The sequence below is a fragment of the Chelon labrosus genome (genome assembly GCF_963514085.1).
Source record: "Chelon labrosus genome assembly, chromosome: 14".
In the NCBI taxonomy this organism is placed as follows: domain Eukaryota; kingdom Metazoa; phylum Chordata; class Actinopteri; order Mugiliformes; family Mugilidae; genus Chelon; species Chelon labrosus.
Window position 1 is genome coordinate 13185616 of NC_140347.1, and position 25680 is coordinate 13211295.

At 39.9% G+C, this 25680-nt stretch overlaps 2 protein-coding genes across 2 annotated transcripts; both read left to right on the forward strand.

Annotated features, from left to right (window-relative positions):
- Positions 1–8475: 8475 nt before the first annotated feature.
- Positions 8476–14924, forward strand: LOC311499188 (hydroperoxide isomerase ALOXE3-like; the record flags this gene model as incomplete). Its single annotated transcript, XM_084560075.1, has 14 exons — positions 8476–8622; positions 9017–9221; positions 9310–9391; positions 9488–9610; positions 9719–9822; positions 11166–11338; positions 11517–11663; positions 12049–12252; positions 12530–12616; positions 12706–12872; positions 13134–13255; positions 13357–13457; positions 13716–13886; positions 13975–14924. 14 exons carry the CDS (start codon positions 8476–8478, stop codon positions 14152–14154), a joined length of 2013 nt encoding a protein of 670 aa, XP_084416201.1. The 3' UTR covers positions 14155–14924.
- A 2501-nt stretch (positions 14925–17425) lies between these two features.
- Positions 17426–22308, forward strand: LOC311499423 (arachidonate 12-lipoxygenase, 12R-type-like; the record flags this gene model as incomplete). Its single annotated transcript, XM_084560373.1, has 10 exons — positions 17426–17432; positions 18309–18481; positions 18563–18709; positions 19214–19417; positions 19676–19762; positions 20316–20395; positions 20628–20749; positions 20855–20955; positions 21853–22023; positions 22135–22308. The coding sequence occupies 10 exons, from the start codon at positions 17426–17428 to the stop codon at positions 22306–22308; spliced, it is 1266 nt and encodes a 421-aa protein (XP_084416499.1).
- Positions 22309–25680: the final 3372 nt, after the last annotated feature.

A 25680-nucleotide genomic window follows, 5' to 3' on the forward strand; every position in this document is an offset into this window, starting at 1 on the left:
GGATGCTCTCAATGGCTGCTGAGTAGAAGGTTCTCAGGATGGAGGGGGAGACCTTAAACTTCCTCAGCCGCTGGAGAAAGTACAGCCGCTGCCTTGCTTTAGAGACCAAGTGTCCCGTGTGCAGTGACCATGAGAGGTCCTGAGTGAGGTGCACTCCCAGGTACTTAAAGCTGGGGACCCTCTCTACAGGCTCTCCTCTAATAATGAGTGGGCTGAGCCCACTGCCCTGTTTCCTCCTGAAATCGACCACCATTTCCTTAGTCTTACTGATGTTGAGGGCCAGGTTGTTGGTCTGACACCACAGTGCCAGGTCTTCCACTTGGTTCAGGTAATCCTGCTCGTTGTTGTCAGCGATAAGACCCAGCACCACGGTGTCATCGGCGAACTTGATGATGGAGGTTGAACTGTTGGAGGCTATGCAGTCATGTGTGTAGATGTTGTAGAGCGGTGGACTCAGAACGCACCCCTGAGGGGTGCCTGTGTTGAGGATCAATGGGCCAGACATAACACCTTCCCCCACTCTGACCACCTGGGGGCGATCTATGAGGAAGCTGAGCACCCAGTTGCATATTTGGGTGTTGATTCCCAGCGACCTCATCTTCTGAATCAGGCGAGAGGGAACTATTGTATTGAATGCCGAGCTGTAATCTATAAACAGCATTCTCACATAGTTCCCTTTCCCCTCATCAAGGTGGGTCAGCGTGGTGTGCGGCAGGTTGGCGATTGCATCATCCCTACTCCTGTTTGCCCTATAGGCAAACTGGAGGGTGGCAGGGAGGTGGTGATGTAGCTCTTTATGAGCTTCTCAAAACATTTCATCACTGCTGATGTCAGTGCCACTGGGCGATAATCATTCAAGCATGATGGATTACTTTTCTTTGGCACAGGGATGATGACAGACTGTTGGAACGACACAGGATCCTGAAACAGGATGGAACGACAGCTTGAGCAAGGGAGGTGTTAAAGATTGCAGTGTACACTGGTGCTAGTTGGTTTGCACAGGCTTTAAGGACCCTCCCAGGAATCTGGTCAGGCCCTGCAGCCTTTTTCCCATTTACGCCCTTGAACACCCTCCTCACATCACTCTCACTGATTATGAGGGGGGTTTCACTCTCCTTGGCCGTATCATTGGCCATGGCTGCTATAAAGTTATTTTTCCCCCAGTCTGTTTCAAAACCTGCATAAAAAGTATTAAGTTCATCAGCAAGAGAGGGGGCAGAGCTACTCACCGAGCTGGGCTTGTTCTTAAAATCAGTCATAATTCTTAGGCCCTTCCACACTTGTGCTAGGTCACCCATGTTAAAATCGGCTTCCACTTTGTCCTTACATCTCCGCTTTGCATCCTTCACTGTCTTTCTCAGGGCATAGGCTGCTACTTTATATTCAGCCATATCACCTGAAATGATCCCGGAGTTATAGGCGGCAGTTCGTGCTTTTTTGTCAAGGTAGCATTACCTTGACAGTTCTATCTACCCATGGTTTCTGATTAGGGAAGACTTTTATTTTGACAACTGTTGTAATCTCGCAATAGAGTAGGTTGGCGTAGCTCCCAACTACATCGGCCCACTCTCCGACGTCATCCGAGGACTCTTGAAACATCTCCCAGTCCACGTTGTCTTCTGATTGGTCCGTCCAACGCCTGACGTCTTTCGTCACCGGAGCCTCACGCAGGATACTCTGTTTATAGTTTGGTTGTAAGAAAATAGACACGTGGTCCGATTTCCCAAAGGCAGGCAAAGAGACAGCTTTATAACTGTCCTTAAACGCATTATAACAGTGGTCTAATATGTTTTTACCACGCGTGGGAAAGCGAATGTGCTGATTGAATTCTGTCAAGCCCTGTGAAAGTTTGGCTTTGATAAAGTCCCCAAGGACGATAAAAGCAGCTGACAGATGGCGAGACTGCTGCCTGTTAATCACCTCCTGTAACTCGGATATGGCAATATCAGTATCAGCATGAGGGGGAATATAGACCGCCGTGGTGATGATTGCTGTAAACTCATGGGGCAAATAATGTGGACGGTGCATGACGGTGAGGTGTTCCTGATTGGGAGAACAGCCAGTGGAGAGGACGGTGGTGTTCCTCTGGTCACACCATTTCATGTTTGTCATGAGACAAACTCCGCCGCCTCTGGATTTCTCGGAATCTATTGTACGATCCATGCGAGCGATGTGAAAATGCTCGGCTGGTGTGACCGAGTGGTCCGAGATAGAAGAGGACAGCCAGGATTCAGTGAAACATAAAATGTTACAGTCTCTGATATCCCGCTGAAAAGCGATCCGTGCCCTGATCTCATCCATCTTGTTCTCCAAGGACTGGACGTTTGCGAGCAGGATACTGTTCAACGGTGGCTTATGTGCCTTGCTTCTCAGTGTGTTTCGTATCCCTCCTCGTTTCCCACGGTGTTTCTGGGGCCGTCTCCTAGGCCTGCTACTCCTGTTTTCCCGGAGGATCTCGGCTGGGAACGTCAACTTGGTTGCAAGAGACGCGCTGAGAACGGGTAGGTTTAACTGGTCTCTGATCTCTAAAAGCATTTGGTGATCATAACTAATCATGCTGAAAGTTTGATCTGTGTAACCGATTAAAACAATAAAAACTATAGGTAAAAGCACAGTCTAAACAGAGCGACCCCGACGGCGTCTGGTCACAGCCGCGCCATCTTTGAAAAAGCTTCCTGGTCTGCTGAGTCTTGTACACTCTCCTCATGAATCTCTAAATCTCACAGGAATCACGAAATGCTGGAGAGGATGAGGGAGGTATTCATGCACAGACAATAATATGTACAAACACATACAACAACAGTCACATACAGTGAAAGCCAAAGATTAACTGATGGTGCAGGTATTACAGACACAGTCAAATCAGATGTAAGACCGCAGACAAAAAATCTGAGAAGAGTCCAGTGTTTTTCCCTTTCTTTGTATCTCTTGTGGTTCCTACTGCCTTGCTGTCTGTCTATTTGTGTACCATTTGTGCAGGCAGACAGGTAGGTACTAGCATTTTCATTGTAAAGGTTTAAGTGGTAACTTCACTCCTCTTGTTGTTGTTATAAAAACAGTTTGTCTCTGGGGAAACTTCTCCTGATCAAGGTGGAAAAAGATCCTTACCTTATTCTCCCAGAAGATGAGTGGTACTGCTCCAAAATAGTGGCGACCACTCCAGAAGGAGATGTCATTCTGTTCCCCTGTTACAGATGGATCTCCAGGAGAGAACTGGTGGAGCTGAGAGGAGGGAGAGGACAGCCTCAGATTTACCAAATGATTACGGATTCTGATCATTTTTAGTGTCTGTAATTTAAATTTGACTGCCATTATTCACCTCTCAGCTGTGAAGGTTTTTGAGGAGGACCATCCCCTCCTGACTGACCACCAGAAAAATGAGCTTACGTTTAAAAAGAGCTCGTACCAGTAAGTTTTCATGTGTGCAGTGTGCACATACATCTGCTATTCGTCTCAGAACCTTATGTGGACAAAGCTTCATGTGATTTACCCTTTTCTATTTTAGATGGGAGATTACTGATAAAAAAATCCCACACTAAGTTCATTTCAGTCAAATCTCAGAGCCGCCAGCTGAACTTCGCTTCTCCATGTCCAAATCTGACGTAGTAAAATATTCAAGAAGAAACATGTGAGTCAGAAATTCATGTATAATCTGTGCCTTACATGCAAGTCAAAGGGGTATTCTGAACAGGGTTCATACACATTTTTCATGGTCAAATTCAAGCACTTTTCAAGCACTTTTAAGGGTCATTTTCAAAATTTTCCAGCACCTTATCACTGGGGTAAAATACATATCTACAGGAATATATGTACTGATGATTATTTTTTTTTTTCCACTTATCACAATTATGTACATTGTATTATGCTGTAAACATCTAAAATGATGTTACATAACATAATGTTACTAGAAGAAAACAGACATTCTTGTCTGTGATTAATGGTCTAAATTTTAAAATATGGTCATTTTTTCCGTCTTTAGACTGGCTATAGGCGGCAACAGATTACGAGCGTTTGTGTTTTCTCTGAGATGAGAATGATCCCTGAGTCGGTTAAGTTTTGTTTCTCTACAGACCAAGTGAGTGGCTGTTGACTCCCTGCTCTCGGTTAAGCAGAGACTCATGAGTAGCAGATCTGACTCATGAGTAACAGATCTGCAGCGGACTCATGAGTAGCAGATCTGACTCATGAGTAACAGATCTGCAGCGGACTCATGAGTAGCAGATCTGCAGCGGACTCATGAGTAGCGGATCCGCTACAAATTCACTACTCATGAATCCCTGCTGGCTGTGTGCAGTTTGCGCTGCTTGCTGGTGGTCAAGTCGGGTAGTACATTTTGCTTCTCTGTGGAGTGAGATATGATAAGTTTAAATGGTGCCGTTTATTGATTATATATCAATCAAATGTGGTAGAACTCAACTGAGCCGGTTCAATAGACGTCTAGATTCATGATTCTTGGGTCTTCTTTGGTGACCGGTTCAATGAGCCGGATCCCGAATCTTTTTTCCACCACTAATCTCCACATACGGTTCTCTTACTGATTTTATTTATCCTGTTGATAAGCAAACTATCCAGTCTGATCCCAATTTTGTAAAAGACGCAGAGTTATAATGTCAAGCACTTTCAACTAAAATCCAAGCACTTTTCAGGCCTTGAAAACACAACATTGAAATTCAAGCATTTTCAAGGATTTCAAGCGCCCGTACGAACCCTGTCTGAAACATTAATGTCAGTACGTGTCTGCATTTTTTGTTTCAGTGGCTTTGAACTGTTGGTCAAGGGGCTGGCTGGATCTGTGAAACAATGGGAAAATTTTGAAGACATGAAAAAGATCTTCTGGTCCAAAAAGACTACAATGTCAGGTAGAAAACATCACCTCAGTGAAATCTTTATTGTTTCATAAAATGTAAACAAACAAACAAAACCTGACAGCACATTAACAGCTGGGATACCCCGATTTACCTGGATTACTTGAAATAAACACAAGAATCGTAAAAATATTCTTAGCAAAATACTATTATGTATGCTTTGTCTTCTGGCATGCTTGTTATTGTCATTTGTGGCTATGTCTCATGTTTGTCTGCTGATACTGTCATGTGTGGCAAAGTCTCATGTTTGTCCGTTGATGCTTTATGTTCTTCATGTATGTCCACGTGTCGGTCTAGTGATGCTATATGTCCCACATGTATGTATTGTTTATGCCCTCTTATCCTTAAATGAGCTGCCCAGGGATGCAAAAAGAATTTCAGTACAAACTGACAAATAAAGTTGCATCATATCGTATCGTATCGTGTTGAAAGTTAAATTACAGTGTCGGGGGAAAAAAAACTCCATCTCAGTGACAATCTTTGTTTCGAAACAGACGCTGCCTGCATGTTAGCAGCTGCCAATGGAGAACGCCGACTCACCACATCTACATGTTCTCTCATGAACACAGGAATAATGGGCAATATTCTCAGGAAATATATACCTGATTTACATGCTTTTATTTGGTTCCCAGGAAAGTGGCACCGACGTAGAGGTCCATTTATTATTCTGTTTTTCTGAAGAAGTGAGGAGGAATTTAAGCAGCATTTAACCACTAAGTATCAAACCGTCGCCTATAATAACAGATTAACAATATTGTACTGACTAAGTCCTAAACGAAGTCTAGTACTGGTTGCTAATATGGCGGATTAATTTCAGACGTGCGCCCAGTACGCTCGAACATAGCAAACGGAGAGTTCAGTGTTAAATTTATCTCGCACGGTTTATTTACCTCCATATATCATACAGCGGCAATAACTTTAACTCATAATACATGTAACCAAAATAACAAACCGAATTGCTCACTACAAAGGCAAGGTACAAGGCACGTAGGTACATAGGCACAGTCGAAAACTGTTTGCTTCCCAAATCAGCAACACCTGTGTCTGGGTTTCCTCTAGGTTAAATGGCCGACCTGGCTGACCCGAGGTCAGCTGAGCCACAAAGCACATACAGCCCCCCAGTGGCACAGGCCAAAATTACATGACATAATACAAAATGAATATGGCTCATACAAATATAATTAAATTAGGTGAAAAAATAAGGGAAACATATGCTGGTTTCATGTGAACAGCAGGTGGAGTTTGTATGTTAGATAAAGACATAGTGTAAAAGACCAGAGCTATAAAATGTTGGTTTGCAGGTCATGATCACGGATATACACACACATGAACTACTACCAAGGAAAAATAATATAACATATCATTAGAAATAAAGAAAATATGGAGAAAGGCATAGTAATTCAACCACTCTGGTTTAACTTCAAACTCCTCATTCTGAACACTAAGCAGCCAATAATGGAAATCAGAATTTACTTATTTACTGAAGTGTCTCTCCTCATTGTGCCGCTTTGCCGTTGCCACAGTATCCCCATAAATGAGATATACGAACGTTTCTTTTACTGTGGTAAAAAAGAACGCTTCTTCCCACTCACTGGGACGTACCACGAAATGGTACGTTTTCTTTCGCTTTCCTTCCATGTTTTTCTGTTGTTACGACCCTCATCTAACTCCTCAACATAACCGCGGCCGCTTCCATACATCGGTAAAAACAAAGATGGCGGTTTATCTTGCGCGTGATATTGAACTTTGACCAGACGAGGTCAGAGTTCATATATACATAAAACGTAACATATATATAATTTTATATTAAATAATACCATGTTCAACTCTACAGTAATGCAAGTGTTACTGATATAAAAAGAACAGCGACACAATTAAATACAATTTTTAGAGGCGCTCGATGGCGACAAGTGCTATTTTTAGAACATCCCCTGCGGGCGACTCACATGGTCCCTGCGGGTGACCAGGTGCCCGCGGGCACCGTGTTGGCGACTGCTGCTCTATACTATTGAATGTTAAATTACAGTGTCAGGGGAAAAAAAACTCCATCTCAGTGACAATCTTTGTTTCAAAACAGAAGTTGCCTGCATGTTAGCAGCTGCCAATGGAGAATGCTGGCGAATGACATCTACATGTTCTCTCATGAACACATCAATAACACCATTCTTAGGAAAAGATCAGTTGAAACCTGAATTTATATTTGATTTACATGCTTGATTTGGTTCCCAGGAAAGTGGCACTGACATAGAGGTCCATTTATTATTCTGTTTTTCTGAAGAAGTGAGGAGGAATTTAAGTCGGCGGAGTCAAATGTCTCCATTAAGCAGTTCATTAGGTTTATCCATCTTTCTGCGCTCCAACTTTTCAAACACGTGATGCAGTGAGTGCTCTGCAGCCACAAAAGGGATAGTCAAAGCAGCAGAAAGCTGTGGATACCTCAGTGAATGCAGAAGTTCCTATGTGAACGTAGAGGAGAACATTTAGGCATTTTGAATTCAGGCAGACCTGACATGCATCTGCTGGCCAGGCAACACTGTGGGTATGTCAGACTTGAGTAATTGTCTCATCAGATGAAGCATTAAAAATCAACCAGGCAGTTACAACCTTAATATTTACCACAAGCTGTGGTAACGCTAATCTTAATCATGACCCTCACAATGATACCACCCTTTATTTTATTGCACTGTGTATTGTTGCTACTCAGACATGAGGCTCTCCCTCCTCCATCACATTTGTTCTCTTATTTACACTGACTTGGATATTTTGAAGAATCTAAAATATGAATCATATTTAGACTTATTTCACACTTTTTTGTTTACTACATAATTCCATATTGTTCATTCATCGTTTTGATGCATTCAGTGAGAATCTGCAATGTAAATAATCATGAAAATAAAGAAAAACCATGAAATGAGAGGGTGTGTCCAAACTTTTGACTGGTAGTGTATGTCTATAGATTGTGTCACCATAAGCCAGGACAGACAAGAAGATGTACATGATTATCTGGAGTTTATTACTCCACTCCTCTACAGTGTACACTGTGTCTGCACTGAGCTACCATGAGGGATGGCTACACCTCCATCCACCATGACAAATATATTTTTAAGGTTTTGTCTATTAACCACCTTGTGTATTGATAAGAACATGTTGAGTCTTGTATAATCTCCTCATAAATGTCTAAATGTCACAGGAATGACGAAATGCAAATCAGACTTAAGATCAGCAGACAAAAAATCTGAGAAGAGTCTTCTGAGTTCGGAGTTGTTCCCTTTCTCTTGTCTCTTGTGGTTCCTACTGCCTGGCTGTGTACCACTTGTGCAGGTAGACAGGTAGGTACTAGCAGTCTCATTGTAAAGGTTTAAGTGGTAACTTTACTCCTCTTTTTATTGTTATCAAACTTAATTATTACTTATGTATATATATATATATATATATATATATATATATATATATATATTATTCAGTACAAAACACAGTAACTTTAGAATTATTAGAATTAGAATTAGAAATATTTTTACTTAAAACAAATAAAAGTGCTTGATTAGAGTATCTGAAATCACTTTTTTTTCTTTTTCCTTTTTTTTTTCCAGATCGTTTCTGCTGAGGGACCATGGCTGAATACAAGATACAGGTGACCACGGGGGACCTGAAATATGCAGGGACAATGGACCACATATACATCACCTTATTTGGAACAGAAGGGCAGAGTGAACGGACTGAGCTGGACAACATTGGCAGAGACTTTGTAACTGGAACAGTAAGTTGAATTCAATCATATGGTGTCTCTCAACACTGATGTGTTAGGGTACTGTTTGTCTCTAAGCCAAAGTCTTGATGAATTGATTTGACTTACAAACTGCTAGTGCGTGAAATCACAAATAAGAGGTCCATTGTCATGACACTAAAGTTATGTGATCCATTTAAATCCAGTGGTCTAAAAGACCCTTTGCGTTCTCTAGCCCGGAAGGAATGGTTATCAATAGCTATGTGTAATTTAATGCATAACCAGGTTTTCACATATTTATCTCAAGAGGAGTTTTATTTATATTAGAGCCGATATTATGTTCAACTACATATAATTTAGAGCTGTGGTACATTACTGTAAGTGTGTTTTTCTTTTTTCATATGTGTGTTTATTCTCCAACTCACAGACAGGGACCTACACCATCAAAAGCAGTTTGTCTCTGGGGAAACTTCTCCTGATCAAGGTGGAAAAAGATCCCTACCTTGTTCTCCCAGAAGATGAGTGGTACTGCTCCAAAATAGTGGCGACCACTCCAGAAGGAGATGTCATTCTGTTCCCCTGTTACAGATGGATCTCCAGGGGAGAACTGGTGGAGCTGAGAGGAGGGAGAGGTCAGCCTCAGATTTACCAAATGATTACAGATTTTGATCATTTTTAGTGTCTGTGATTTAAATTTGACTGTCGTTATTCACCTCTCAGCTGTGAAGGTTTTTGAGGAGGACCATTCCCTCCTGATTGACCACCGGAAAAATGAGCTTACGTTTAAAAAGAGCTTGTACCAGTAAGTTGTCATGTGTGCAGTGTGCACATACATCTGCTTTTTGTCTCAGAACCTTATGTGGACAACGCTTCATGTGACTGACCTTTTCTATTTTAGATGGGAGATCACTGATGAAAACATACCACACAAAATTCATTTCAAACAAATCTCTGAGCTGCCAGCTGAACTTCGCTTCTCCATGTCCAAATCTGAGGAACTAGAATATTCAAAAAGAAACATGTGAGTCAGAAATTCATGTATAATCTGTGCCTTACAAGCAAGTCAAAGGGGTATTCTGAAATATTAATGTCAGTACGTGTATGTTCTTGTCTGCATTTTTTGTTTCAGTGGCATTGAACTGTTGTTCAAGGGGCTGGCTGGATCTGTGAAAAAATGGGAAAATTTTGAAGACATGAAAAAAATCTTCTGGTACAAAAAGACTACAATGTCAGGTAACATCACCTCAGTGAAATCATTACTGTTTCTTAAAATATTACTCTAAGTTGAATGTTAAATTACAGTGTCAGGGAAAAAAAACTCCATCTCAGTGACAATCAGAAGCTGCCTACATGTTAGCAGCTACCAGTGGAGACCGCTGACTAACCACATCTACATGTTCTCTCATGAACACAAGAATAATGGGCAATATTCTTAGGAAATGTATACCTGATATACATGCTTTTATTTGCTTCCCAGGAAAGTGGCACTGACTTGGAGTTCCAGTTATTATTCTGTTTTTCTGAAAAAGTGAGGAGGAATTTAAGTAGCATTTACCCACTAGGTATCAACTGTTGCCTATAATAACAGATTAACAATATAATTAAATTAGGTAAATTAAGGAAACATATTCTGGGTTCAGGTGAACTGCAGGCGGAGTTTGTGTGTTAGATAAAGAAATAGTGTAAAAGACCAGAGCTATAAAATGTTGGTTCACAGGTCATGATCACCCATATATACACAAACCAGTACCAAGGAAAAATAATACAACATATAATGAGAAATACAGAAAATATGGAGAAAGGCATAGTAATTAAAAGTTTTGAGGAAAATAGAGGAAACTACTATTTACTCAAGTAAATAGTACTGTTATTGTAAAACAAATCAATAAAAATGTTGGACAGTCTACTCTGGTTTAACTTCAAACTGCTCATTCTGAACACTAAGCAGCCAATAATGGAAATCAGAATTTACTTATTTACTTTTTGCAGAGTACATGACATGTCAAATGACTCCATTAAGAAGTTCATTAGGTACTGTGTCTTTCTGCGCTCCAACTTTTCAAACACGTGATGCAGTGAGTGCTCTGAAGCCACAAAAGGGATAGTCAAAGCAGCAGAAAGCTGTGGATACCTCAGTGAATGCAGAAGTTCCCATATGAACGTAGAGGAGAACATTTAGGCATTTTGAATTCAGGCAGACCTGACATGCATCTGCTGGCCAGGCAACATTGTGGGTATGTTTGACTTGAGTAATTGTCTCATCAGATGAAGCATTAAAAATCAACCGGGAAGTTGCATCTGTTCTCTTATTTACACTGACTTTATTTATTTATTCTTTTAGTTTTGCTTTTACTTAAAATGTAGCACCTGAGATAAACAATGCTCAAGTAAAAGTACATTACTTATCTTTAAAATGTTCAAGAAAGGGTAAATGCGATTTGATTTGTGCACATTATGGGCAAAGAATTTCAAAAGGAACTGAAATGTCTTTTTAAATCCACAAGAGATTAGAAGCAGCTAAACAAAGGGAAACTAAATCTGACTTGATATACTGTATGATAACTTATATCTTCCAGAGTACGTTGCAGAGCACTGGAAGGAAGATGACTTTTTTGGATACCAATATCTTAATGCAACAAACCCCAATGTGATCAAGCACTGCTCAGAACTTCCCAAAAACTTTCCAGTCACAGAGGAGATGGTGAAGCCATTCCTGAAAGAGGGAAGCTCCCTGAAGATGGAAATGGAGGTGTGAAGGAGAAGTGGCTTTAGATTTGGGAAATATGTAGTTTTATATTTTATAGTATATTTCTATAGCAGTAAAGAGGCTCTGAATTTTGTCAGTTGTTCCATTTATTCTATAAATTGGCTTAATTACCACTTGATGTCTTATGCTCTACTTTAGTCTATCTTTCTGTCCCGTATAGAAAGGCAACATATTCCTCCGTGACCAGAGGATAATGGATGGAATAACCACTAAGAAGTTGGAGGATGGTGATTCTCTGCACATGACTGCTGGTTTCTGCTTGCTTTACATGAACCCAGAGAACAAACTGATGCCAATTGCAATCCAGGTATGTCACTGACAGAGCAAATGGGACAAATATGATTGGCTCATGTGAGATAGTAGTCTCTGCTGAAGGCATTTCCTTTGACCTAAAGAGTCTGCATGCAGCTGGTCTCTAGTTTTACTAAGTCTAAATGAAACACAGACTGACTGACTGCAATTTTTAATTTTACATTTGCCTATATTTATTTAATTCAGCAGAATGCATTAGTTTAATAAAGTCTCATTGTATGCAGATGACTTAATACTTTACTTTTTCTGCCCTTATACATCCGCCCGGGAATGAATGTCAAGATATCCCATACATATTAGCAACAGTATAAAAATACTTATTCCCTGTTAATGCACTTGCTGACCATCAATCATTTGAAACTAAACCAATTTTATTCCAGCTGCATCAACAGCCTTCTGAGAGGAACCCCATCTTCCTGCCCAGTGACCCAGAGACAGACTGGCTGCTAGCCAAGATCTTTGTTAAAAGCGCAGATATGATTGAATATGAGGCGGTCCATCACCTCATGAACACTCACTTTCTGGCTGAACCCTTTGCTGTCGCTACCCTCCGCTGCTTCCCTGTGATTCATCCTCTCTACAAGGTATAACACAAGTTGATTTAATCTACCTGCTCACACTAGTTTTTAATCACAGGCCCCTTTAAAATACTTACATAATGAAATGTTGTTTGTTTTGTAAGATGCCATATTGTGTTATGTTTAGCTCTTGTATCTTTAAGTTCCCCCTATAAAAGCACAGTCTACCTGATTGGTCAGCTGACCCACTCTGTTGTTTTTCGTGGTGAACCGCAGAAAGCGTGTGTTTGACAAACTAGCCCCAAGTCAGGGATTATGAGAATGTGATGTCTTATCTGTACAGCTGCTGATCCCACACTTCCGTTACACTCTGCACATCAACATCGTGGGCCGCCCAGGACTTTTTGGGCCTGAAGGAACTTTAACAATGGTATGGCTCCTTCACACAGCATTACTAGATTTTGGATCATTTGTAAGTGAGAAAAAATGTGTTGGAATAACTGTACTATTATGTAATAGAATTCACTTGGGTATGACGGGCTGATGGAGCTCATGAAACGGGCTCTCTCTGAGATGACCTACAGCTCCCTCTGTCTGCCAGAGAACATCCCTGCACGAGGACTGGAGTCAGTCCCCAACTTCTACTACAGAGATGATGGTCTGAAGCTGTGGAACATCATCAACAGGTCATGATAAATTTAACTGACTAAAAATAGTGAAAATTATCTTTTTAAGCTGCAACATTCCAACGCAGCTGCAAAGGGAAGATGTGCTGAGCACAATGCAAAAGGTCCTGCATTGTACTAAATGTCTATAAATGAATCAATTAATACAAAGAACCTAAATGTTTATGTGCACTACATATTTTGTTCATGTAAGTAGAGTTACATTAACTAGAGTTAATACAATGCTAAATTTAAATTATTAAATTGTTATATTTTCATCAGGTTTGTGAAGAGCATAGTGGAGTACTATTATCCCTCAGACAACGATGTGTGTAAAGACTCTGAGCTGCAGGAATGGATCAGTGAGATATTCACACATGGCTTCTTAGGGAACAAACACTCAGGTAAATTACAAATGCTCTAAGTTCATAGTTAAAGACGCATTTTAGTAGGGCACTGTATAATTTTTTTTTAGATTGATTGAGAGTGACTGTGCTGCCAACAGGGATACCAGCATGCTTTAATACTGTGGAGGAACTGATCAAGTTCGTCACCATGGTGATCTTCAGAGTGACAGCTCAACATGCTGCTGTGAACAATGGACAGGTGGGCCAATAGTAAACAGTTGGGTCTGAGGCTATGAGCCACTCGTCCGCAGCAGCCTGGGGGGAGTGTGGGGAGGGGGGCAGCTAGCTGTACAGCAATTGAGGAGGCAGGGCACTCAAATCTGTTGAAAAAGTTGTTGAACTGTTCGGCGCGCTCCTCCCCCTACCCTTCTGGTTGAAGCTACGACCTGTAATTGTCTTCACACTGGGGGGGGGACCCAATTTATAGACACTTACAGAAGCTTCTATTATAATCTAGTATGACTTCCACTCCTGGACACCCAATGGCGCACTCCGGCTCCACAAACCTCCTCCAATTACTAAGGGGCAGTCAACCATGAAGACCATTTTGGAGACCCTCCCCAGTGTCAAAGACACAGCCAAGTTTGCAGCAATGGCTTGGGTGCTTTCAGACACATATGCAGATGTGGTAAGTTTGGTGTATGACTCATATACTGTTGTACAGTTTTTGTTTACATATAAAATGCTGTGTCAGTCTCAATGTTTTGTCTGTACAGGTTTTCTTGGGTGCCTATCCTGAAGAACGATTCGATGAGCCTGCTCCGAAGCAGATGATTAAGGAATTTCAAGCAGAGTTATCGTACCTGAGTGAAGCAATAACAGCAAGAAACACACATTTGGAAGTGCCCTACACATACCTGAACCCTACTCAGATAGAGAACAGCATCGCCATTTAAGAAAGCCTGAAGTGCATCAGTCAACAACATCCATTCCTTTTAACCACATATTTTCCATGCATTATTCAACTTTTATATTTAGTACATATAACATATAGCAGTTAGCTAGCTAGTTATGTCATGTGAAGTGGGACTATATACTTATGTGAACTACGCGTTATATTGGCCTATATTTTAAATGAATGGTCTGGTAACAAATACCAGCTTGCACTCGTAGATATTTATCAGCTAACCCACTGTCCAAAACAACTGAGTCATCGCACTGTAAACTAGGCTAGTTTGTGTTCATATGTAAGCATGATCAAGAATATAGTCGCCTATATTGCGCCCACCTGTATACAACTGTTAAAAGGTGTGACAATGAGTAAAAAACATATACGTGTTTCATTTACATTCAGTTTCTTTTGACTTTTTAAAGGTGTGACATAAGAACATAAATAACAAGTGGTAGATGATTATGATGTTTGTAGATGTGAAGGGCAAGTTTTGGGATATCAATTGATTTGTATTGTTTGCAGTTCAAAATAAAATGCTACATGAAACAGTTTTGTGATTCTGAACGATTTCTACTTGGAAGTCAACACAACATGAGCAAGAGTGAAAATGTATCTTATTAGTGATCACACTACTTTCACGTGGTTACTTTATTTGTAGCTGAACATGTTGGCAAGTGTATCTGGATACCAAAGCTAAAACAAAACTTCAGAGTGACTTCAACAGACAACTCATTCATTACTGTGACCCAAAAGGCAGAGAGATTTCCTGCCGAGGTAGAATATTCAAAAAGAAACATGCAAGTCAGAAATTCATGTTCAATTTTGAAGACATGAAAAAAATCTTCTGGTCCGAAAAGACTACAATGTCAGGTAGAAAACATCACCTCAGTGAAATCATTATTGTTCTATAAAAAGTAAAAACAAAACAAAAAAAAGCTGACAGCACATTAGCAGCTGGGATAACCCAATTTAAACTACTTGAAATAAAACACTTGATCACATGAATCGTAAAAAATATTCTTAGCAAAATATTACTCTATATTCATTCATTCATTCATTCATCTTCTGTAACCGCTTATTCCTGTTAAGGGTCGCGGGGTCTGCTGGAGCCTATCCCAGCTCTCTACTCTATATTATTAAATGTTAAGCTGCAGTGTCAGGGAAAAAGAAACTCCATCTCAGTGACAATCTTTGGTTTGAAACAGAAACTGCCTGCATGTTAGCAGCTGCCAATGGAGAACCCTGACTAACCAGGTCTTCGTGTTTTTCTGAAAAAGTGAGGAGGAATTTAAGTAGGCGGAGTTTGTATGTTAGATAAATAAATAGTGTAAAAGACCAGAGCCATAAAATGTTGATTCGCAGGTCATGATCACTGATATACACACACATGAACCAGTACCAAGGAAAAATAATATGAAATAAAATTAGAAATAAAAAAAAAATAAGAGAAAGAGTACTGAAAACCACTATTTACTCAAGTAAATAGTACTGTTAGTGTAAAATAAATCATGCAGAAGTTCCTATGTGAACGTAGAGGACAACATTTTGGCATTTTGAAATCAGGCAGACTTGGCATGCATCTGCTGGCCAGGCAACATTGTGGGTATGTTTGACTTGAGTAATTGTCTCATCAGATGAAGCATTAAAAATCAACCGGGAAGTTGCAACCTTAATATTAACCACAAGCTGTGCTAATGCTAATCTTAATCATGACCCTCACAATGATACCACCCTTAATTTTATTGCACTGTGTATTGTTGGTACTCAGACATGAGGCTCTCCCTCCTCCATCACATTTTCTTCTCTTATTTACATTAACTTGGCTATTTTGAGTTATTTGACACTTTTTTGTTTACTGCATAATTCCATATTGTTCATTCATCGTTTTGATGCATTCAGTGAGAATCTACATTGTAAATAGTCATGCAAACAAAGAAAAACCATTAAATGAGAGGGTGTGTCCAAACTTTTGACTAGTAGTGTATGTCTGTAGATTGTGTCACCATAAGCCAGGACAGACAAGAAGATGACCATGATTATCTGGAGTTTATTAAGATTTTGTCTATTAACCACTTTGTGTACTAATCTCTAAATCTCACAGGAATGACGAAATGCAGGAGAAGATAAGCGAGGTATTCATGCACAAACAATAATATTTAAAAACACAACAGTCACATACAGTGAAAGCCAAATATTACCTGATATTGCTGGTATTACAGACAAGAAAGGCAACATATTCCTCCGTGACCAGAGGATAATGGATGGAATACCCACTAGGAAGTTGGAGGATGGTGATTCTCTGCACAGCACCGTTGGTTTCTGCTTGTTTTACATGAACCCAGAGAACAAACTGATGCCAATTATAATCCAGGTATTTCACTGACGCAGCAAATAACACTGACATTATGGGCTCTATTTTCATCTAAGAACACAACCATCAGTAGTCTCTACTGAAGCATTTCCTTTACCTGGGTGAGTCTCTTTACTCTTCACTAAATGCAGCTGGTCTCTCGTCAATCTACAATCTCTAACACAAGTAATGTGGCACAACGTCAAGGTATATGTGTATAGTTTATTAGCCATATAGCATATTATTATTAGTTCTGCACCAGCTGTGTTACTCTGTAGCAAGACAACATACTGTCTTGAAACATATGTCATGGTAATTTGTTAGCCTCAATAAATGTTGATTTACCAAATGATTACGGATTTTGATCATTTTTAGTGTCTGTAATTTAAATATGACTGTCGTTATTCACCTCTCAGCTGTGAAGGCTTTTGAGGAGGACCATCCCCTCCCGACTGACCACCGGAAAAATGAGCTTACGTTTAAAAAAAAGCTCGTACCAGTAGGTTTTCATGTGTGCAGTGTGCACCTACACCTGCTATATGTCTCAGAACCTTATGTGGACAAAGCTTCATGTGATTTACCTTTTTCTATTTTAGATGGGAGATCGCTGATGAAAAAATACCACACAAAGTTCATTTCAGTCAAATCTCTGAGCTGCCAGCTGAACTTCGCTTCTCCATGTCCAAATCTGACGAAGTAAAATATTCAAGAAGAAACATGTGAGTCAGACATTCATGTATAATCTGTGCCTTACATGCAAGTCAAAGGGGTATTCTGAAACATTAATGTCAGTACATGTATGTTCTTGTCTGCATTTTTTTGTTTCAGTGGCATTGAACGGTTGTTCAAGGGGCTGGCTGGATCTGTGAAACAATGGGAAAATTTTGAAGACATGAAAAAAATCTTCTGGTCCAAAAAGACTACAATGTCAGGTAGAAAACATCCCCTCGGTGAAATCATTACTGTTTCATTAAAAAAAAAAAAAAAAAAAAAAAAAAGCTGACAGCACTTAAATAAATCACTTGATCACATGAATCGTAAAAAATATTCTTAGCAAAATATTACTACATTATTGAATGTTAAATTACAGTGTCACAGAGAAAAAACAGTGACAACGTTTGTTTTGAAACAGAAACTACCTGCATGTTAGCAGCTGCCAAAGGAGAATGCTGACATCAACGTGTTCTCTCATGAATAACAGACCGTATTCCCAGAAAAAGAAGTCGAACCTGAATTTATATCTGATTTACATGCTTTAATGAGGTTCCCAGTGGCATTGATTTAGAGTTCCATTTATTGCTCTGTTTTTCTGAAGAAGCGAGGAGGAATTTAGGTAGGCGGAGTTTGTATGTTAGATAAACAAAACAGTGTAAAAGACCAGATCTATAAAATGTTGGTTCGCAGGTCATGATCACCGATATGCACACACAAACCAGTACCAAGGAAAAATAATATAAAATATAATGAGAAAAAAAATATATATATGGAGAAAGGCATAGTAATTGAAAGTTTTGAGCAAAATAGAGGATTTGTTCTCTAATTTACACTGACTTTATTTATTTATTCTTTTACTTTTGCTTTTACTTAAAATGTACCACCAGAGAAAAACAATGTTCAAGTCAAAGTACATTACTTATCTTTAAAAATGTTCAAGAAAGGGTAAATGCGATTTGATTTGTGCACAATATGGGCAGGGAATTTCAAAGGGAAATGAAATTTTTTCTTTTTCAATCCGCAACAGATTAAGAGCTAAACAAAGGGAAACTAAATCTGACTTGATATACTGTATGACAACTTATATCTTCCAGAGTACGTTGCAGAGCACTGGAAGGAAGATGACTTTTTTGGATACCAGTATCTAAATGCAACAAACCCCAATGTGATCGAGCGCTGCTCAGAACTTCCCAAAAACTTTCCAGTCACAGAGGAGATGGTGAAGCCATTCCTGAAAGAGGGAAGCTCCCTGAAGAAGGAAATGGAGGTGTGAAGGAGAAGTGGCTTTAGATTTGGGCAATATGTACTACTTTATATCTACTTTAGTCTATCTTTCTGTCCCCTACAGAAAGGCAACATATTCCTCCGTGACCAGAGGATAATGGATGGAATACCCACTAGGAAGTTGGAGGATGGTGATTCTCTGCACATGACTGCTGGTTTCTGCTTGTTTTACATGAACCCAGAGAACAAACTGATGCCAATTGCAATCCAGGTATTTCACTGACACAGCAAATGGGACGAATATGATTGGCTCTATGTTCATGTGAGGTAGTAGTCTCTGCTGAAGGCATTTCCTTTGACCTAAAGAGTCTGAATGCAGCTGGTCTCTAGTTTTAGTAAGTCTAAATGAAAGACTGACTTACTGAAAAAAAATAATTTTACAACTGCCCATATTTATTTAATTCAGCAGAATGCATTATAGTCTCATAAAGACTCATTGTATTCAGATGACTTAATACTTTACATATTGTACCCTTATACATCCGCTCGGGAATGAATGTCAGGATATCGCATACATATTAGCAATTTTTCATTTTTATGTGTTTTATCAGTGCTCATCTCCGTGCACAGCACTTTGTCCAACTGTGTTGTTTTTTTTTTTAAAGTGCTTTATAAATAAAGATTGACTGATTGATTGAAAGTATAAATATTATTATTCCCTGTTAATGCACTTGCTGACCATCAATTATTTGTAACTAAACTAATTTTATTCCAGCTGCATCAAGAGCCTTCTGAGAGGAACCCCATCTTCCTGCCCAGTGACCCAGAGACAGACTGGCTGCTAGCCAAGATCTTTGTTAAAAGCTCAGATCTAATTGAATATGAGACAATTCATCACCTCATGAACACTCACATTCTGGCTGAAGTCTTTGCTGTTGCTACTCTCCGCAGCTTCCCTGTGATTCACCCCCTCTACAAGGTATATTTACAATATAGAGCTGACATAATAGAGCTGGAGAAGTGTTAAGTTATAGACTACTAGAAAAGAAAACCTATTTAGACATGTGAAGGAAAGGAAAGAAGGGTTTACTTCAAAGGTACCTCAGGGTACTTTGCAACTATATGCAAAAGGGAAAGGGAGAAGTCAAGATCAGGAAATACTTCTGTTTAAGACTTTCTCGGAATTTCTTCCTCAGGCACATATTTCAAGGCAATGTTTACCCTCTTGTCTGTACAGCTGCTGATCCCACACTTCCGTTATACCCTGCATGTGAACACTCTCAGCCGCGTAACCCTTTTGGGACCTGACGGGGCTCTAACTTTGGTAAGGCTCTCTAATATGAATACATAGTGCATTTCCGACCAATCACACTCATAATTCAGCTTTGTGAAAAGCAAGTATAACTTTTTAAATTATCCAATCCAATCCAATCCAATTTTATTTATATAGCACAATTTAAATAAACACAAGGTTTCCAAAGTGCTTCACAATAAAATACAATAAATAACACAACAGAAGTACAATAGAACAACGAACACAATGAGGTAAAAGTACGGTAAAACAAAAATAAAGCCAATGAGATAAAAGAGATAACAGATAAAACACAGTAAAAATCCTTAAAATAAAATAAATGAGGTCAACTTCCTACTAGGTGTTAAAAGCCAAGGAGAAGAGGTGGGTCTTTAGGTGGGATTTAAAAACAGACAGAGAGGAGGCCTGTCTGATGTGCTGAGGCAGATTGTTCCAGAGTTTTGGAGCTGCCACAGCGAAGGCACGCAAATTATTAACTAACAGAGTTCACCTGGATATGATGGACTAATAGAGCTCATGAGAAGGTCCCTCTCTGAGATGACCTACAGCTCCCTCTGTCTGCCAGACAACATTACTGCACGAGGACTGGAGTCAGTCCCCAACTTCTAGAGATGACGGTCTGAAACTGTGGAACATCATCAACAGGTCATGATAAAAAATGTGTAAAAATAGTGAAACAGTCCAAAATGATGTTTTTAAGCTGCAACATTCCAGCACAGCTGCAAAGGGAAGATGTGTTGAGCACAATGCAAAAGGTGCAAAAATACAAAGAATCTAAATGTTTATGTGCACTACGTACTTTGTTCATGTAGACTTACATTACCTGGAGTTAATACAATGCTAAACTTAAATTATTAAACTGTTATATTTCCATCAGCTTTGTGAAGAGTATAGTGGAGTACTATTATCCCTCAGACAACGATGTGTGTAAAGACTCTGAGCTGCAGGAATGGATCAGTGAGATATTCACACATGGCTTCTTAGGAAACAAACACTCAGGTACATTATAAATACATATATATGAAATATATATTTAAAGATGCATTTAGTAGTCACTGCGTCATCTTTTTTCACACTTATTGACAGTGACTGTGCTGCCAACAGGGATACCAGCATGCTTTAATACTGTGGAGGAACTGATCAAGTTCATCAACATGGTGATCTTCACAGTGACAGCTCAACATACTGCAGTCAATAATGGACAGGTGGGTGGGTTATTATTATTATTATTATTATCATTATTATTATCATTGTCATAGTACCTTTATGTAACATCAAGTGAGGATCTACAGTCTCCAGGTTGCAAAACTGAGCCAATACAGAAGTGCTAAAGAATTCAATTCGTTGAATGGCCACTTGGGGTTGGCGCCATGTTTACGAAAGGATAGGGCTTTATGTTCCGCAATTTGGCCACACAGCTGAGGATTGAAGGGAGTCACTGCAATTTTTCCAAGATGCTGTTTGGGATGTGAAAACTCAAGATTAATTTTTTGGGAAAACTCGTAAAAAGTGCATTACAATAGGAATACATTTTTCAGAGTTTTGCTGAGCTAGGAATGCCCTTAGATCACTGACTGTGATTTTAAGAACAGTATCTGTGCTATAATAATCACTGGAACCTGAATGAATTATTTACCCATAAAAAGTAGATTCTGTAGCACAAAATAACTTTTTTTCTAAAGTCATATGCTTGAAAAACTAAGGTCTGATGTGGGCCTATAATTTCTCATAATTCCACCGTCGACTGACTTTGAGATAGTATTGAACACATTATCAGACGACAGAGATACCATCTCACAAATTGTTGTGGTTGAGGTGCTAGTAAAGCCGGGGTTACATACATTTTAGACATGCAAGCTCATGCCTGTGAATTTATTAATAAAGAAAGTTCCAATCTCCTCACATTTAGGGACAGAGACTTGGAAGCTTGTTGTTCCTACATCACGTGTGTAGGACCTTTAGCAGATGAAATACAACAGAAGATGCATTCCTAATGTACAAGTTGTTTTACACAATGCTTAATGCATGATCAAATGTCTTGACCTGGTTCCAGAAATGAATAAAAGTCCAACATAACTACCGAAGCTTCTTTACTCATCTAGTTTGACTACCACTCCTGGATTCCCAACGGTGCCCTGCTGCTGCGTAAACCTCCTCCAACCACTAAGGGGCAGTCAACCATGGAGACCATTATGGAGACCCTTCCAAATGTTGGAGAGAGAGTCAAGATTGCAGCAATGCTTTGGTTGCTTTCAGACACGTACGCAGATGTGGTAAGTTTAACGTATGACTCATCTATAATTTCGAAATGCTTTGAAAATTTGTACATCAAATAACAGTACACCGTGCTGATCTTAATTAATGTTTTGTCTTTGCAGGTTTAGTTGGGTGCGTACCCTGAAGAACGATTCGATGAGCCTGCCCCAAAGCAGATGATTAAGGACTTCCAAGCAGAGCTGTCCTACCTGAGTGAAGCAGTTACAGCAAGAAACTCCCAGCTTGAAGTGCCCTACACATACCTGAACCCTACTCAGATAGAGAACAGCATCGCTATTTAAGAAAGTCGGAGGGAGTCACCTGTTGAGTGTATCAATGTATTTCTCAGCACCTGCTGTACATGCTTGGAGGGGGTTAATTTATTACATGCAACAGTTGTGGTGTTAGAGACAGAGATGTACTGCATGCTGGGATATTTTAGCTCTATCATGATGAGTGAGTCTGTGGAATTGTAACTTGAGTGTGTTGGGGAAAAAAAACACAGGAATGAGAAGCTTAGTTGATGATCACAATTAGTTTAACTGAAAGTTTTCTGAATGAGTGTATTTTACAGCTAGTGATTATGTTAGATGTCTGAGCATGAGCATTTAAGTATAATGAATTCTGAAAGAAGGGCTACTACATAAATGTATCTGATTTAAGTAATCGGGGGTAAAATAAGTGTAATCAAGTAAGGATTTTAGTTGGTCAGGTTTCCAACTGGCATATAGTTTTACCATTTTGTTTATCTTAACTCTGACTTAGCATGAGGCAGCCACGGTTTACACATTTTGAGAAATGTGGCTTAAAACATAAAACGCTCCCTTTATTCTACTATGGATCGATTACGGGCACGTTCTACAGTGTTCATTAACAGAGCTCATATTGCACCTGCAGAAGCCTCATCATACATTGGTTTGAAAGGAGTTTTAGAAACAGTGATGGGTGAGTGGTTGCTTTATAAACTATAGTACTTACCGTAAAGACGTAACTATTGGTTTATCCACTTTATAAACCATAGTATTTACCGTAGAGACATAAGTATTGGTTTACCGGTTTTATAAACTATAGTACTTACCGTAGAGACATAAGTATTGCTTTACCTGTTTTACAAACTATAGTACTTACCGTAGAGGCATAAGTATTGGGCCCAAATGATGAAAATACTCAATTACAAGCATTACAAATGTCTGGCCATCAGAATTTCACTTAAGCACATAAATTAAACCTTAACTTAATATATACTTTGACAATCATATGGTTAATGTGCTGTTATGATCCCCGGAATGGACATATCTATATAAGCAATTATATAATCATAATCCTTAATTATTTAGCGTTTTACTGAGCAGTGCCGCAAACTAAAACTCACACAGAAATCATTTTAAAAATGAAATGACATTGCTGCGTTAATACTAATGCAATAAGTAATAAAACAATAATGTTATAAGTATTTTGCAGAGGTCAATACACAACTAGATGTCAGTGCTTTTTATAGTGTTAATCACTGCCAATTAATTTGCAAACTGGAGGCAGAAGGTCTGAGACAAAATCAGTGGAGAAAGCCACAAAGAATGGAGATGCCGGGGATTGAACCCGGGGCCTCATACATGCAAAGCATGCGCTCTACCACTGAGCTACATCCCCTTCGCAAAGACAGGGGACCATGAACTAGTAGAAAGCCAAAGAGGAAACAACAAAGTACTGTGCTCTAGTGTGAGTTCTTGAATTGATTTGAACTGATTATTCAGACAACCCCCGCTCCCTCACACAACACTTTTCCAAGCTGAGTTTGGTTTGTCTGTTCTGGGCAACTGTAGAAACATGATGGTGCACAGTGGGCCTCGCTGGAAGAGGACCCACTCTTTGTGCCGATATCAAGGGCTCATTCAAAGCACAAAATAGAAAGAAAGAACTGTTGTGTTCCTCTCAGTGTTAAGTAGACTTCAGCCAGCAATAGTGAACACAACAGGTGTGTGCTTGCAAGACTATAGCTTAGTCTTTTCTATAAGTCATGTTCGGTTTGCTGAAGTATTGCGATTTATCCTGGCCGGTGGTTTAGCAAGTAATATGTGACTTGACAGTATAGAGGACATCTTGGCTAACAGTAATTCTGACAAAGTGAGTCCTCATTCTGTCCAACCTATCTTTGCTGCAACGTGCACCATCAAAACAAGACCTGACTATTTTTAGACAACGCCGTACAGTCCATGGGTCACACACATTTAATAGCGATTATTTAGGCTCTAATAACCCTAACGTACCATGCTACACCTTTGACAACACATCACTCAAGTCAATAATGTTATTCAGATTCGGCGGACTCTTCGGACTTAGAGGTGTTTGTTTTGGGTTTGTGTGAGGAAATGGGCCACTGGGACCCCGACCGAGCGGTGCCGATGAAAGCTTCGCAGAAGCTCCCGTCGCCGGATGAACCGAGCCTGTGGATCGGCGACGTGCAGCTGGCCGAGCCGTTCAGAGACACGCTGTGGTTCAAATTCGTGCAAAGACTCAGAGGGTCTTACATCTGGGAAGGTACATGTTTTTATCATGTGCATCTGATTGAGACACACGGGTCTGCTTGAGGTACGTCACACAGATTTAATGCTGCTCCCGTTGAAGAGATGTTTCAAGGAAATATAACATGTATCATTTACTTAAGGCTCAGTGGCTCAATAGGTTTGATTGTACATGCACCTGAATGGCAGGTAAAACCCTTCATTTGTAATAACCAACAAAAAAGTATAAAACACATATGAAATATCAAAGGTAAAGAGCTTTGCTTACAGCGTTATCATTTATATTATGTTACTGGATTAGTAAAATTATTCAATTAATATCCACCATCTGCATTATTTACACTATACACATATCCCTATTTTCCTCCCACCGTCCAAAGACATGCTCATTAGGTTAACTGGTGATTCTAAGGGGCCATCCACACGGAGACGTTTTTTGGTCTAAACGCAGATGTTTTGCATTGTTTTGGGCGATCGTCCAAACGAATCCTGTAGACGCATTGCCTTAAAACGCACTTCTGAAACCTGGTCCCAGGATGAAAAAATTTGCAAACGCAGCCCTTGAGTGTTCGTGTGGATGGCGAAAACGCATATTTGCGTTTCGATGATGTCATCGCCACACCCCTCGAGCAGCCTTCCACCTCCCGTGAGACGTCTCATAACAACATCAACAACAATGTCGGACTACATGCTCGTGTTCCTGCTGGAGAAGATATTGAGCCTATTAGGGTTACTAGGGCAAAATATCATATATCAATATCATGCGATTTGTAAACAGCGCTCAAGCTTTACGCGCATGCTCCGCCTCTTCTGCTCCGTTTTTGGTGAATTTCTGAAACTGAAACAGTGCCACCTATAGGCCTGGAATATGAAGTAGCGTGTTGAGATGGATCCGTGTGTACGCAAATATTCTTGAAACGATGCCAGGGAAAACGGAGGGGAAAAAGATCGTTTGGTACGTGTGGACGGGGCCTAAATTGGCCGTAAGTGTGCATGTGAGTGAATGGTTGTCTGTCTCTCTGTGTTAGCCCTGCGATAGACTGGAGACCTGTCCAGGGTGTACCCCGCCTCTTGCCCAATGACAGCTGGGATAGGCTCCAGCCCCCTCACGACCCTTCACAGGACAAGCGTGAAGGGTCACGCTTATCCTGAGAG